The 14,943-nt window shown below is 53.8% G+C and overlaps 1 protein-coding gene across 2 annotated transcripts in view; it reads left to right on the top strand.

The window, feature by feature from the left end:
* ROR2 (receptor tyrosine kinase like orphan receptor 2) overlaps window positions 1-14,943 on the top strand; it is a 78,254-nt gene that overhangs the window by 19,063 nt on the left and 44,248 nt on the right. For both annotated transcript variants that reach the window (XR_006195910.1, XM_042913257.1), the window contains exon 2: window positions 13,206-13,283. Coding sequence is in view for 1 of the 2 variants with exons in the window: in XM_042913257.1 (XP_042769191.1) it covers window positions 13,211-13,283 (73 nt within the window). In the remaining variant the exon portion in view is untranslated. The remainder of the gene's footprint in view (window positions 1-13,205; window positions 13,284-14,943) is intronic.

The raw sequence follows: 14,943 nt of genomic DNA, 5'->3' as shown, positions 1-14,943 counted from the left end.
TTATTTTTGAGCGTGAGCAGGGGAGGAGCAGAGAGAAAGGGAGACACAGAATCCAAAGTGGGCTCCAGGCTGTGAACTGTCAGCACAGAGCCCGACAGGAGGCTCAAACCCACAAACTGTGAGATCATGACCTGAGCTGAAGTCAGACACTTAACTGACTGAGCCACCCAGGTGCCCCTCCTTTGATTCCTTAGATGTGGTTTTCTTTCTTTTTTTAAACATATTTATAATATGTTTAAGACTATATTTATAATGGTCTTAGTCTCCTCAGGGACATTTCCTGTTAGGTGTTTTTTTTTCTTCCTGTGTATGTGGCATGCTGTTTGATTTTTTTTTTTTTTCTGTATGTCTTTGTACTCTTTGTTAAAACTGGACATTTTGGTTTTTTTATTAAAAATGTTTTAAAATTTATTTATTTATTTTGAGAGAGAGAGAGAGAGCACACACAAGCTGGGGAGGGTCAGAGAGAAGGAGAGACAGGATCCCAAGCAGACTTCATGCCATCAGCACAGAGCCCGACATGGGGCTCAAACTCAAAAATCTTGAGATCGTGACCTGAGCTGAGATCAAGAGTCAGGCGGACACTTAACCAATTGAGCCACCCAAGCACCCCCAAAATTGGACATTTTAAATAATATTTTAGCAACTCTATTAGCAAACCCCTCTACCCAACAAGGTTTGTTTTTGCTGCTGTGGTTTTGTTTTTGTTTTTCATTTCGGTTTTTGGGGGTGTTTTTCTTGTTACCGTTTGTTTGTTTAGTGGCTTTCCTTGACTAATTCTGCGGGTTCTCTCTTTCCTATGATGTGTGACCGCTGAGTTGTCCGCTATTCTTAAGTTCTCTTTGTTTTGTTTTTAAACCACTCAATTGAGGTATGATTGGCATCCAGAAAACTTTACAGATTTAACGTACACAACTTGGTAAGTTTGGGGATCAGTGTATGCTCGTGAAACCATCACCACAGTCTGGGCTATAAACATAGCCATTGCTTCCAAAAGTCTCCTTCTCCCGTCTTTATTACTGTTGTTAGTATTGTTATTATTTTGTCTGTGTGATAAGAACACTTAACATGTGGTCCTCTACATTTTATTTAAAATTATTTAATGTTTATTTATTTTTTGAGACACACACACACACACACACACGCACACACGCAGAGTATGAGTCTGGGAGGGGCAGAGAGAGAGGGAGGCACAGAATCTGAAGCAGGCTCCGGGTTCTGAGCTGTCAGCACAGAGCCTGACGAGGGGCTCAAACTCATGAACCATGAGATCGTGACCTGAGCTGAAGTTGGACGCTTAAACGACTGAGCTACCCCGGCGCCGAAGGTCCTCTACGTTTTCAAGTTTGGGTTCCTGAGTGTCACCTCTCAGTCAGCACTGTTGTGTGGCCAGCCAGTCCCTGGTCAGGAGACTTTCTTACGCACCTCGCTGCGTGTCTTGAACCTTTTGCCAAGGGGAGCTTGTGAGCGGGCATCCATCAAACATCAGCCTTCGCTGCCTCTTCCTGATGGCACCAGAGACGAGGGGCCGGTGTCTTCCGCCTTCTAGCCTTCCTGGGGTGTGCGCATGGCCTTCCACATGCGCAGTGTTGTTGATCCGGGAAGTACGTCAGACTTCTCGAAGTTTCCTGTGGTCCCCTGGGTCTGGATTTCCTTTTGAATTCTGGGCGCCTGGTGTTTCCTGCCCTGTGGTCGCCACGAGGGAGCTGCTGAGGTGTTGCTGGCAGCCTGCTGCTGTTTGACAGTGTCCCAGGGGTGACACCCCCCTCCCCGCTGCCTCCCTACGACCCCAGCCCCAGCCCAGCCGAGTCAGACCTAGGATCTCCCCCGGGTGCTGTACGTCCAGACGATGCAGCGAGGCCATCTTCCCGGGGCCCAGTCCTTCAGTCCTTTCTTTCACGTGGACGATTTGTTTTCAGCTCATTCGGTGGCCCTGGTGAATTCTCGGAGTTCCGACATGCTTGGTTTTCATCGCGTGGCCCAGGATTTTGTGGTTTTGGAGGCAGAGTGAGTTCACCGAGATCCTTAGGCCACCGTTCTGCGGGCCAGTTCTGCGGCGTGTGGTCCGGGGGCCTGGCGTCTCTCAGCAGAATGCATCTCGGGTGCACCTGCTGGGGCACGGGGAGGAAGGTCGGGTCGGAGGGCAGTGGAGCAGGGAGGTGCTCGCTTGCTGTTGGGAGGGGCAGGGGCCCGCACTGTGACCCCCTTATCTGCCTCTGAGAAGAGGAGTGCAGCAAAGGGGCCCCCCCGCATGCCTGGGACAGGTGTGAGCCCCCCCTTCACACCGTGAGATGAACCTCAGGGTTTCCGGAACGTGAGCGTGACGGTCCCACGACTCTGCCAGCATGCGTTTTGTCCTCGGAGTTTTGGGGTGCTTCCTGCATGCCGGGGTTCGAGGTAACGCCTGTGACCGTCACCCACAGCCTTGTTCCATGGACCACTCTCTGCTGACGTGGGACAGACACGTTGCTCTGGAGAGAAATGCAGCAAGGGACGGGGAGGGTGGCCTCACAAGCCAGCAACGGAGCGGAGAGGTCTCAGGTGGCGTTTTCCAGGCGGGGGGCAAACAGACGTCAACTCTAGAGGGAGAAGGGGCTGGAGTTGTTGACGGGGGGAGGGGGGCGTGAAGGGTAGAGGAGCCCGGGCGAGTTCAGGAGGGCGCGTGTGCGTGTGCATCTGGATGGAGGGCGGACAGAGGGTAGAGCAGGTGGAAGGTGCTGGAAGGTGTCGAGCACAGGAGCATTCATTCATTCACTCGTTCGCCAGAGGAACCATCCCTGCTCAGCTGCCGGGCTGAGCAGGGAGCAGACAGACATGTGGTTTTTAGGCAGCAGGACTGAGAGCTTGATGTGGAGGGAAGGGGTCAGGGCGGGCCTCGTTGAAGGAGGTAGTGTTACAGGAGCGAACACGCCAGGGGAAACGCGGAAAGCTTGGGGTGGGCGTAATACGCATACGTGCATCAGTTCGCACGTCGCCAGCAGCCTCGCAGAAACCTCTGTCCTGCTCCGTCGTGGCCGTCCCCCGCAAGGGTGCTGCCGACCTCCGTCACCACACGTGCCTCGGGCTCTCGTTGAACGTGGTGTAAGCGGGAGTCACACAATCCGGGCTCTTCCGTGTCCGGCTTCTCCCGCTGGGCCTTATGTTTCCGAGGGTCACCTCTGCTGTCTCAGGTGATGGTGCGTGAAGCCCCTTCTGGAGGGGAGGTGGGTCATGCAGGGGCTGTCATGTGACCCAGCAGAGCCAGGAGCGAAGGGGACCAGGCGTGAGCAGCGGGGCAGGGGCGAGGCGGGGGTGGGGCGGGGCCGGCAGCATCGATTCTGATTCATTTTGAAGACCGAGCGGTTGACATTTCATGACGGGTTGGACGCAGAATGTGGCTGGAAGGGGAGTCAGACACAACTGGGGGGGGGGGGGGCTGGGGCCTTGGCCTGTGGATCGACGGAGTCAGAATTCAGGAGGTGGGGGGCAGCCGCAGGGGAGTAGTCTGTGGAGGAGAGCGGGGTTCCTGCTTGGACACGTCGAGTATGATGTGCGTATCAGATGGGAACCGGTCCTCGGGTCTGTGACACTGGCTTCCCGGAGAGGGGTCTGACCTGACAAGGTACATTTTGGGGGCTCTGTGCATTTTCTTTTTATTTCTTTTTAAGTTAATTTTTGAGAGAGAGAGAGAGAGAGAGAGAGAGAGGGGGAGGGGCAGAGAGAGAGGGAGACACAGAATCGGAAGCAGGCTCCAGGCTCCGAGCTGTCAGCCCAGAGCCCGACGTGGGGCTCGAACCCGTGAACAGTGAGATCATGACCTGAGCCGAAGTCAGACGCTTAACTGACCGAGCCACCCAGGCGCCCCTGTTTTGCTCTTTTAAAGCCAAGCCCTCTCTCCCCTCAAGGGTGGAAAGAGGGAGGAGCTTTGCAGGTGCAGCCTTCGGAGGAGCAGGGAGGGGAAGACACTCAGTGGCACGGAAAATGAGGGCAGGAGGAGAAGGTCCAGACGCAGAGGTCATGGGAAGGGGCTATGAGGACGACGTGGGTAAACTGAGGCACCATGTAAACGTTGACCAGCGCCCCCCTCCCTGCGGGCCTCCCTGCCGCCCAGCGGGGACAGTGGCGCTGACGTGAGTGAGCGCCGTGAGCGGAGGGACCTGGCAGGTGCGGGCTCGGAAGGTGTCACAGCTGCTGCTGGAAATCGCAGGCGCATGGAGCTCGGAGAACCCCTGTCCTGACTCACGTCTGGGGGAGCGCAGCCACGGGGTGTATTTCGTACAAGAGAGAAGGTGTCTGAGGCAGCAGCCGGGGCGCTAGGATCATCAGCGGGCTGTGGGCGGGTCCCCCAGACGCACCTCTGTACCTGGTCCAAACCCCTGCCTCCTGTCTCGTTGAGGCCTGTCTGTCCGTCTGCACCCCGTGCTCGCAAAAGCCGCTTTCACATCCGCATTCCTTCTAAAGAGGCAATGAGGGCAAATGAACGCTACCTGTTGTCGGTTGAATCGTGCTCCCCCAGAATAGACGCGCTGCAGTCCTAGCCCCCCGGTATCTCAGAGGGGGACCTCGTTTGGACATACTGTCTTTACAGAAGTAATTAAATTTAGATGCGGTCATTAGGGTGGGCTCGAAGCCAATGCGACTGGCGTCCTTATAAGGAGAGATTGGGACACAGAGGGGACGCAGAGGGGACGGCCGTCTGCACGCCTGGGAGAGGGGCCATGAAGAAACCAGCCCTGCTCGCATCGGGATCTCGAATTCGGCCTCCAAAATTTGGACATCCGGGCAGTGGTGCATTGTTGCTGGCAAGCTCATACAGAAGGTACCTTTAAACAAAATCATCACTGGGGCGCCTGGGTGGTTCAGTCGGCGAAGCGTCCGACTTCGGCTCAGGTCATGATCTCGCGGTTCGTGAGTTCAAGCCCCGCGTCCGGCTCTGTGCTGACAGCTCAGAGCCCGGAGCCTGTTTCGGATTCTTTGTCTCCCTCCCTCTCTCTGACCCTCCCCCGTTCATGCTCTGTCTCTCTCTGTCTCAAAAATAAATAAACGTTAAAAAAAAATTTTTTAAAAAAATCATCACTGTCACCACCTGGTCAATTGTAGCAGACATTGACCCCCATTTTGTTGCTTATTTCCATGAACTTGAGGCGATCGCATGCCCCACTTTCAAAAGAACAATTGGACGATGCTTCTGGGGACGAGAGCAGCATCTGGCCACACAGGCCGGATGTAGATTCTTGGTTGACGCAGGCCTCTTCTGACCCTCGGACCCTGTTCTCTCCAGTCCCGCTCACGCCAGCCTACGGGTCTCGCAGGCCTGGGTCCCGGGGCTGCGGCGCGTGTGGCCGAGGCCTTTAAATCCCTTCCTTAAACAGTTAGAAGGTCACTTCCCCTGTTTCTATGGGTTACTGCACAACTGGATTCTTTTCCCACTAAGGGTTGCTTTATTTGTTTGTTTTAAGGTGTCTTTTCCTCTTTTTACCTTTAATGAAATTTAGGGATTCGAGGTAAGAAACGACTCCTCGTGTGCAGGGGGACAACCGACATTCAAGACTCGTCCGTGAAACCCAATGGCAACAGGGAACATACCCAGCATGTCCGTTGGCTCCTTTTCTGCGGGGGGCTCTAGATATTGGGGCAGACAGAAGTCCCCGATTCAGCCTCCCGAGCGGCCCCTCGCCCTCCTCGGCCAGATCCTCACTGGACCCTGACAGCGGGGCCTCTGTTGGGGGTCCGGGGGACCCACCGGGGACCCAGGGTGGAAAAGCCCTCCCTTCAGGGGGTGCCGGGGCGGCAGCTGGGTCTGGGCTCCCACTCACCTGCAGCCTTGACGGGTTTTTTTTTTTTTTTTTTTGCCGCAGAAGTGGAATCAAAGAGGAGTGTAAGTTGGTGAGGGACCCTGGTGACTCCGTTTCAGGTTGGTGGGTGTTACTTCGTGTTTCCAAAGCAGGGTTAGGCCAGCCCTTGAGGGAGAACACCACCAATGTTTACTCAACCCCGAGGTAGCAATAGTGAGAATAAAGACGGCCGGCGATTGGGCACAGGCCGCTCACCCTGACCGCTGTGCGCTTTTCTGGCTGGAGACACACAGCGTGCGACGTTTTAACCAGCGTGTTCCCAGAGACGTTATGGAGTCTTCTTCCTGTTGGACGTACCTTCTCTGGCCGAACGCCCAGACTAACGGACGCGCCTTTTAGGACCATCTACCGCGCTCCCTCTCGGTTGTTAGTTTCTTTCCCTCCATTCTTACACTTCCGGCGTCACGGATGGTTTCGGTTGCACATGTTGCTCAGCCGAGGGGTTGCGCTGGATGCACGGCCAACGTTGCCCGTCGAAAACGGGTGTGCTGTCTGAGTTTTCATCGTAAAATCCGGGCCTGTCCTTCGAGAAGCTCCTGTTCTGCTACACGATCACCCCTCCAGACTGTGGGCTTTTTCTGGGCCCTCCCTGACTGCTGTTCTTTCTCATATCCTGGAAATTATACCTTTTCGCAAGGATGACCAAACCCAAGAATGCCAAGCTCCGGTGAAGAAGGCAGCCTCACTAATTAAAAGGAGCCTGCTTTGAAGGTGTCCAGATATTCTAGAGACTACATCTAATTAAATCACAGCACGTGTACCGATTCAGATCAGCAGGTAGGGCGTAAGGATGAAAACAGTAGGAATAACAAAACACTTTTTAAGAGACGCAAATCGCAAACAGAATAGCACCATGGGCCCACATCCGAGGGCGTGGGTTGAACTTCATTAGTAAATTCTTGCTTCATAGTGTCTCTGCTGCTGATGAGAAAGCTGGGATTTTAATAGGACAGAAAGAGCCTGGAAATCAGCACAGACCCACTTGCTGCTCTGCAGACGTACACGTCTCTTACGGACGCCCTAAATCAGGACGTCACGCTGGAGGCCCGTGTTGAGAGAAGGTCTGTGGAAGATTCCGTGTGTGTGTGGCTGGTGCCTGGTTCCCAATCGCTCTGCATTTTCCCACGTGTGGGCAGCGTGTGTGCCATGAAATATCAGCATCAAATCTTTTCATCGGGCCATTCTGACGCCGGTCAGTTCAGCCCTGAATGTGCGGGACACTGATTAGTGCTGCCCAGAATATGCCCTAAGTTCCTGAGTAAGAGCTGACGTCACCACGCCTGATGAATGACGTAGGATTCAGGTCCGAACCTAACTCACTTAACTTCTGAGTAGTCACTGGCCTGCTACGGACTCTTTGAACACCTGACACTAAATCTACCGTTCATGCCTGGCTTCGGGGCCGTATCCAGTGATCAAGAATGCGAGGTGTTTGGAGATAGGATCTTTCCTACAGCCCTTCTCTACCTGTGAGCCTTGGTTATGGGCTTAAGCCATGTGATGGGATGTGTAAGTGTTTTTGAGTAAGCTCTTCGGTGAGGACAGTTTTAGATTTGTAGAAAGGATGTGAAGGTCATATCGAGTTCCTCTGCACCACGCACCTGTTTCCCCCGATGTTAAATCTTACACGTTAGTGTGGGACATTTGTCACAGCAAATGTGCCTCGATTGACTGATTCTTTTTGAAAAAAATATTTATTTATTTATTTTAAAAGAAAGAGAGAGCATGCGGTGGGGGGAGGGAAAGAGAGAGGGAGAGGTTTTTTTTTTTTTTAATTTTTGAGAGAGAGAGAGCATGAGCAGGGAAGGGCAGAGAAAGGTGGGGACAGAGAATCCGAAGCAGGCTCCACACTGTCAGCATGGAGCCGGACATGGGGCTCGATCCCACGAACTTCGAGATCACAACCTGAGCTTAAATCAAGAGTCGGACACCCAGCCGATTGAGCCACCCGGCTGCCCCGGCCACTCACTATTCTTAACCAAAATCCATACCGTTCCTCTTTGCTTAGACTTTACCTAATGTACTTTTTTCTGTTCCAGAATCCCATGTTCCAGAAGGGTTATTATCACGTTGTGTTCAGCCTTTGCTTCTAGGCATTAAAGTATAATTTTGACTATAGTTTTGACTAAAGTATAATTTTGACTATAATAGTTTGACTGTCAAACTATACAATTAATGTGTCTTTGCACTAAAGCAGCCACATTTCAATTGGTTTCAAATTAAATGTTCTCTCTTCTTCAAACATCAAACAAACAATTAAGGAGCTGATAAACCCCTTACTTGATTGAGGCCATCGATGGTTTGTGTTCCGGTGGCCTTCCGTGTCTCCCTGCGTGGGTTTTCACAGTGAAAGCCCCCCACGTCTGGTGCGGGAGAGTTAGAGCATCAGAAATTCCAAGCCCCTGATGGACACGTGTGGCCTTCATAGCACGCCCTGTAGCCTTCCACCAAAATGAAAGACATGTGATTTGCTCCATTTCAGAAGAGGATTAAGTCCCGAGGCGTTGGGGCAGCCGGGGCTCCTCCCCTAGGTTGTTCCCTGTTCGGGTCTCCTCGTCTGTCGGATGGCCAGCGGAGGCGAGGGCAGCAGCACCAGGCAAGCCCGAAGCGGGGCTTTGTGTGAGGAGGTGCTGGGCAGGCCATCAGGGAGATGGCACGGGGCTCACACCGCCGGGGACTGTCACCGGCCAGCCGGGCTGGCAGGGATCACCAGGGCAGTGTGCGGGGTTAGGAAGGTGGGTACAGGTCGGTCAGCCAGCAGCAGTGACATCCAGGAGAGCCCGCTAGTCAGGGCGCAAGCAGGAGAGACCAGCTCCAGTGCTGGCGGTGCTGAACCCCGACTTGGTCCCCTGTGTCCAGAGCCCCGGAGCCCCGCCTTTCCCGTGGCAGCGTGTGGAGGTGTGCTGGTGTCCTGGCAGGTGACTTTCAGACATGTCTTGGCGTCCATAATCCTGGTGACTCCAGCCTCCTGTCCTGTACTCACCTCGGGTCTTGTGTGCACTTCCACACATAATATCAAAAAGCAAAAGGAATCATACAATTGGTGTTTGTTCAAAAGGCCACATGTTGCGTGATTTCATTTATATAATAGGCCCAAAACATAAAGCTCTAGAGACAGAGAGCGGACTGGTGGTTGCAGGGCCTGGGGAGGTGGGAATGGGGAGGGCTGCCGATGAGAACAAGATTTCTTTTGGGGGCGATGGAATATTCTGGAATTACATAGTGGAGACAGTTGCACAATCTTGTGCATATCCCCAAACCCGCTGGGGCCGGAAGGTAGACTTTATTTTTGGTTTTTTTGAGATTTTTTTTAGATACTTTTTAAAGTTTATTTATTTTGGAGAAAGAGAGAGAGAGACAGAATGTGCAGGGGAGGGGCAGAGAGGGAGGCAGACAGGATCTCTGTGCTGACAGCGCAGAGCTTGATGTGAGGCTTGAACTCACAAACTGTGAGATCATGACCTGAGCAGAAATCAAGAGCCTGGCACTGAACCCAGGCGCCCGTGGACTGTAGACTTTAAAATGGCAAATTTTGTGGTATGTGGATTACATCGATTAATAATCCGATGCTTTTTCATTGTAGAGGTGTTTAAAAATAAAATAAAAGAAGAAATTTTAAATTACCTTTATAATTCTGGCTATGCAACAGTGACATTTGGATGTGTGTGTGTGTGTGTGTGTGTGTGGTAGTTTTTGCAGTTGTTTTGTTGGTTTTGGCCTGTGTTTGTTTTGTGTTTTTCCTCTGGGGTGTTTCCAACCCTTTTGGGGGGCCGGGAGACATTCAGTTGGCATCTGCTGAAACGCTGGACCCACTTGTCTCCTTTCCCCAAATTCATATTTGCACCTGTTCCATTTGGCTTTTAAATTTTAGGACGTGCAGCATCTTGAGTGTGGACAACCATTCTGTGTCTGACTTCATGCTCTGTAGGAGAATGACAGTTTCTAATATCAGGCTATCAGTGGGGTCCTCCTTTCTCAGGAAGCAACAACGGGGCCCCGTTCTGTGGAAACTTAGGGTGTCAGCTCTAAGGACCACGGTAATGGGCCATATTCTGCCTTTACTCACATATGTGACCCTTGCTGTCATTTTTTATTTAAAAATTTTTTTTAAATGTTTATTTTTGAGAGACACACAGAGTGTGAGCAGGGGAAGGGTAGAGAGAGAGGGAGACACAGAATCCGAAGCAGGCTCCGGGCTCTGAGCTGTCAGCACAGAGCCCCACACGGGGCTCAAACTCACTCACCGCGAGATCATGACCCGAACCAAAGTCGGATGCTTAGCCGACTGAGCCACCCAGGCGCCCCTACTAAGTTATTTTTTAAGGCAAAGCTTGAGGCCAAAAGAGATGAAAAGTCAAGTCGCAGCCTCCGTGCTGACCATCACAACCTGTTCAGAGTCTTAGCATTTCTGCGGTGAACAGCGACTTTGCAGGTCTGGGTGGGTGGGTGAGGTCGACCCGAGAGTCAGCAGAAGCATCGGGGCCACCTCCGGCTCCTTCGCACCGTGAGGGGGACACCGTGACTCAGACGCGCCGGGAAACCTTGGGCCGCAAAACAGAAAGCTACCTTGGAAGAGCTGGGAATCTGTTCCGCGGTAGAATTGGGCTAATAGTGCTTATTTTTCTTCAGGGTGTATATTTATTTGACTGTTTCACACCATTTGTCAATTTCTAAGCAGTTAATAATTTTTATGCCTCTTTCAGATGTGTGTATATAGTACAAGTGTGTTTGATTTCCTGTGGTCTCTCTGCATTTACACAGCGCTGAGTGATGGCATGTATAACATGCCAATTGAAAATTTCCAACCCAGCTCAAGTTTAATTCTTTAGCACACATCCGTGGACTGCCTTGCCCGGTTTCTGCCTGTGTCTGTGCTGCCGGGGCCCCGGATTCTGTCTAGGTTCTAATGCTGGGATGGCCTAGCCGCTGTTTACAGTCCCCTGGGGAACGTTGAGCGATACGGGGAATTGGAGAATAAGGACGCGTGATCGATGGGGGACATTTTACGGAAGCCGGCACGGAGCGTGGCGTCTGTTGTGTGGTTGAGTTTGGGCTAGAAGTGATAGAAAGAGGGGACCTTCCTTAACTGGGTGTGAGAAGCCCCGGCCCGGGCAGAAACACCCTCCCGCTGGCCGCATGGGTGCTGTGGCTCAATGCCAAGGGCGCTGAAGGCTGATGTGTTCCCTGGCGCATCCTGGGGTTTCGGACCTGGCGGTGCAGACAGGTTTAGCTTAGAGATGCCGGTGCCCTCATGAATCAGCTGGCCAGTCGGTGTTTATTCAGCGAAACAAATTGAAGACTCTTGCGTGAAAGCCGCTCTGTCTGAAAACCGCTTGTACCCTGTTCGCAGGCCCCAGCTTCCTCGAGCAAGGCTTCTCATCGCAAGAGCGGCCTCGAGTGTCTGGGTGCTTTGTTGGTTCCTGGGTCTCGTGTAAGAGAGGCAAGCGGGGTGACCCGGTTTGTCACTGAGTTATAAACCGCCTTCCGGAGACTTTCAAAGAAATTGTAATAAATGCACATAACCTAAAAGTTTGCCGTGTTAGCCATTTTTTTTAATAGGAAACTTATTGTCAAATTGCTTTCCATACAGCACCCAGGGCTCCTCCCGACAGGTGCCCTCCTCATGCCCATCACCCACTTTCCACCACCCCCCCCCCCCGCCATCAACCCTCAGTTTATTCTCAGATTTTAAGAGTCTCTTAGGGTTTGGCTCCTTCCCTCTCTGTAACTTTTTTCCCCCTCTCCCCCTCCCCCCCGGTCTTCTGTTAAGTTTCTCAGGATCCACATAAGCGTGAAAACATATGGTATCTGTCTTTCTCTGCCTGACTTATTTCACTTAGCATAACACCCTCCAGTTCCATCCACGTTGCTAGACAAGGCCAGATCGCATTCTTTCTCATTGCCGAGTAGTATTCCATTGTATTTATAAACCACATCTTCTTTATCCATTCGTCAGTTGATGGACATTTAGGCTCTTTCCATAATTTGGCTATCGTTGAAAGCGCTGCTATAAACATTGGGGTACAAGTGCCCCTGTGCACCAGCCCTCCTGTGTCCTTTGGGTAAATTCCTAGCAGTGCTGTTCCTGGGTCATAGGGTAGATCTATTTTTAATTTTTTGAGGAACCTCCACACGTCTTAGCCATTTTTTTAAAAATGTTTATTTATTTTTGAGAGAGAGACAGACAGAGTGTGAGCAGGGGAGGTGCAGAGAGAGAAGGAGACACAGCACCCGAAGCAGGCTCCAGGCTCCGAGCTGTCGGCACAGAGCCCGACGCGGGGCTCGAACTCATGGATCGTAAGATCATGACCTGAGCTGAAGTCGGACACTCAACCGACTGAGCCACCCAGGCGCCCCACGTCTTAGCCATTTTTAAGTATGGGGTTCAGTGGCGTTAACGGCACTCACATTATTGTACTCCTGCCGTCACCATGCATCTCCAGAACCTGTCCCCATTAAACCACCAACTCCTGCCTCCCCCCCCCCCCACCGCCCCCCTGTCTGCTTTCTGCCTATGAATTGGACACCTCTAGGGACCTCACTGGTCAGACACTATTTGTCTTTCTGTGTCTGGCTCTTTCCCTCAGCATAATGTCCCCCAGGGTCATCCACGTGTAGCAGGGCAAGATTTCCTTCTAAGCTGCGTGACGTTCGGCACGTGTGTCCCATTCCGTGCTGGGTTTTGATGTCACAGACCCGGATCCATCCGGATGTGTCGTCAGAGCCACCATTTCTATCCCACCTTCCCGGCCCGACTGGTGGGACCCGGGAACAGGGGCCCACGGCTCTGTGTGGTATTCTGGGTTAGGCGGACCAGATCTGCTCCCGCGCTGGGTGGGGGTGAGTCTGGGAGTGGTTGCGCCTGCTGTGACCCCGTCTCTAGAGGGTGGGTTGCTAGAGCTGTAGGACGAGATACCTCTGTCCTCACAGCTGTAGGTAGGTCCGTCCTTGGCTGCTGGCTGCCAGTGGACAGGAGGGGAACGCGCTGCCTGAAACACCCCGGTTCCGAATTTATTCACAATCTCCAGGGCCCCCCTCCGGAGAGCCACCTGCAGACTCTGGCGACCGAGGTGTTCTCTTTCGCCAGCCAGTGTTCGAATCTCTGTCCCTCCCTAAATGGCGCGCAGGGCTTCGGTCACACGTGTGCTTCGTCTGTGTGTTCTGCCACCCTGGGGGTCAGCGTGAAGAATCACTTCTGCTGCAATGCCAGATCAGAGCCTTCCAGAAGCTCCCACAGCGCCTTGTCCTCCTAAGTTTTCTGTACACGGTGGACGGTGTTGCTAGAATACTGTTGTTCTTGCACGAGAAGCGGAGTACAGGGCGTGCAGTAAACCTCACGGATGTATGTGCTGTGCTCTTTCTTTCGTCCAGGGGAAATGGAGGTTCCGGACCCGAATGACCCTCTGGGAGAGCTGGATGGACAGGACGGCCCTATTCCGACTCTGAAAGGTAAAGAGTGAGGAGCTCTTGGAAGCAGGTGTTCGCAAGCATTCTCGGGGGCCCGCGTGGAGAGGCGTGGGGTGCCTTCTGTACCCGGGGCGTGGCTGCTGGGATGGGTGGCGGGTGCCCGTGGCCCGGCGCTGCCCCATTGGTGGGTGTGGCGACGTGCCTGCCTCGGCAGCCGTGGGGGCATCGAGGGCTGGTCCGAGCCGGTCGGAAGGTGGCGGCTGGCAGGTGGCGGGCAGATGGTCGCGGGAGGGGGGGAAGGGGCCTTGTGGGGAGCCCCGCGGGGCTGAGCAGACCCTCAGGAGCTGCACTCTTGGCTGGGCCGCCGTCACCTGCTGACGGGTGGCGGTCTCCTGGGATCCTCCCTGAAATCGTCCGGAGCCGGTGGGCGTCCCGCCTGAGCGGGTGGCTCACGGAGGAGTGGGTGGTCTGTCTCGTGCCTCAGCCTCCCCCACAGGTCACCGTCTGGCTCGCTGCTCCCGCGGTGCACTCTGCAGGCATCTTGGGTTGGTAGCGTGAGTGGATGGGACACATTTCTTCCGATACAGCCCGATTCCTCGGGGAGGTGGCCGCCCTCCCGCTCAGCCCTTTGTCACCCTGTCGCCTTGATCGCCGTCCCAGCCCAGCTGCTGTAAGGAAGCACCACGTGCGGGCCGCGTCATCCGCAGGAATGCACTCCCCAGCGTCCTGGTGGCTGGGGGGCGAGGGTGAGAGCGCCAGAAGGTCAGTTTGGGTGCGGAGAGAGCACTCCGGCTCCTCTTCCCATTAGGGCACCGACCCCCTCGTGGGGACCCCTCGAGACCTCATCTAACCGAAGGCCCACCTTCAAACGCCGTCGCGCTGGGCGCCGGGCTTCGACGTGTGCATTTCGGGGGAGACGCAATTCAATGCCCGACGATTGCCTGTTAAAGTGACCACTCTGGGCGCCCGGGTGGCTCAGTCTTTTTTTGGCTCAGGTCATGATCTCCAGGTGGGTGGGATTGAGCTCCTCGTCGGGCTCTGTGCTGACGGCACACAGCCTGCTTGGGGTTCCCTCTCTCTCTCTCTCTCTCTCTGCCCCTCCCCTGCTCACACGGGCTCTCTCTCTCCCATAAAATAAAATGAGTAAACTTTAAAAAAAAATGGGAATGCTACAAAAAAAATCCACTCTACTTCTGCCTGATTTCTTCCTAATTATTCAAAGGCCAGGAATCCATAATCATTTCTTAGCCCACTGTATGTTGAGGGTCCCGCGTCCCCTCAGGAAGGTCGCCCCTCCGTGTGTCCGCAGCTGGGTCTCCTGGGCATTGAGCAGCTAGGACCCAAGTCTGCTGGCCTCAGTCTAAGGGCCGGCTTGTCCCTGCAGGTCCCGAGAGATTTCCCGGGGTCCTACGGGGTGCTGAGCTCCCTCCGCGTCCCAGAACGCTCACCAGTGGGTGCTGTTTGCTTAGAGGCCAGTCATTTCAGTCAAGGGCGTGTGGAGCCGTGACTGCCCTTGGTGGGGCCTGGTGTGTGGACCTCGATGGGACCTCACAGGGACACGGGCTGCTTGCAGGGGTCAGACCTCCATCAGGATAGGGATGTGTTCCCAGGGGGCAAGGCCTGTGCTCTGGATGCTGGGCCTGGTGAAACATTTCTCAGAAGGCTGACTTAGCCTGCAGTCCGGATGGTCCACACACATTCC

This window comes from Panthera leo, chromosome D4 (genome assembly GCF_018350215.1).
Source record: "Panthera leo isolate Ple1 chromosome D4, P.leo_Ple1_pat1.1, whole genome shotgun sequence".
Lineage (NCBI taxonomy): Eukaryota > Metazoa > Chordata > Mammalia > Carnivora > Felidae > Panthera > Panthera leo.
This window is presented reverse-complemented; position numbering and strand designations above follow the sequence as displayed.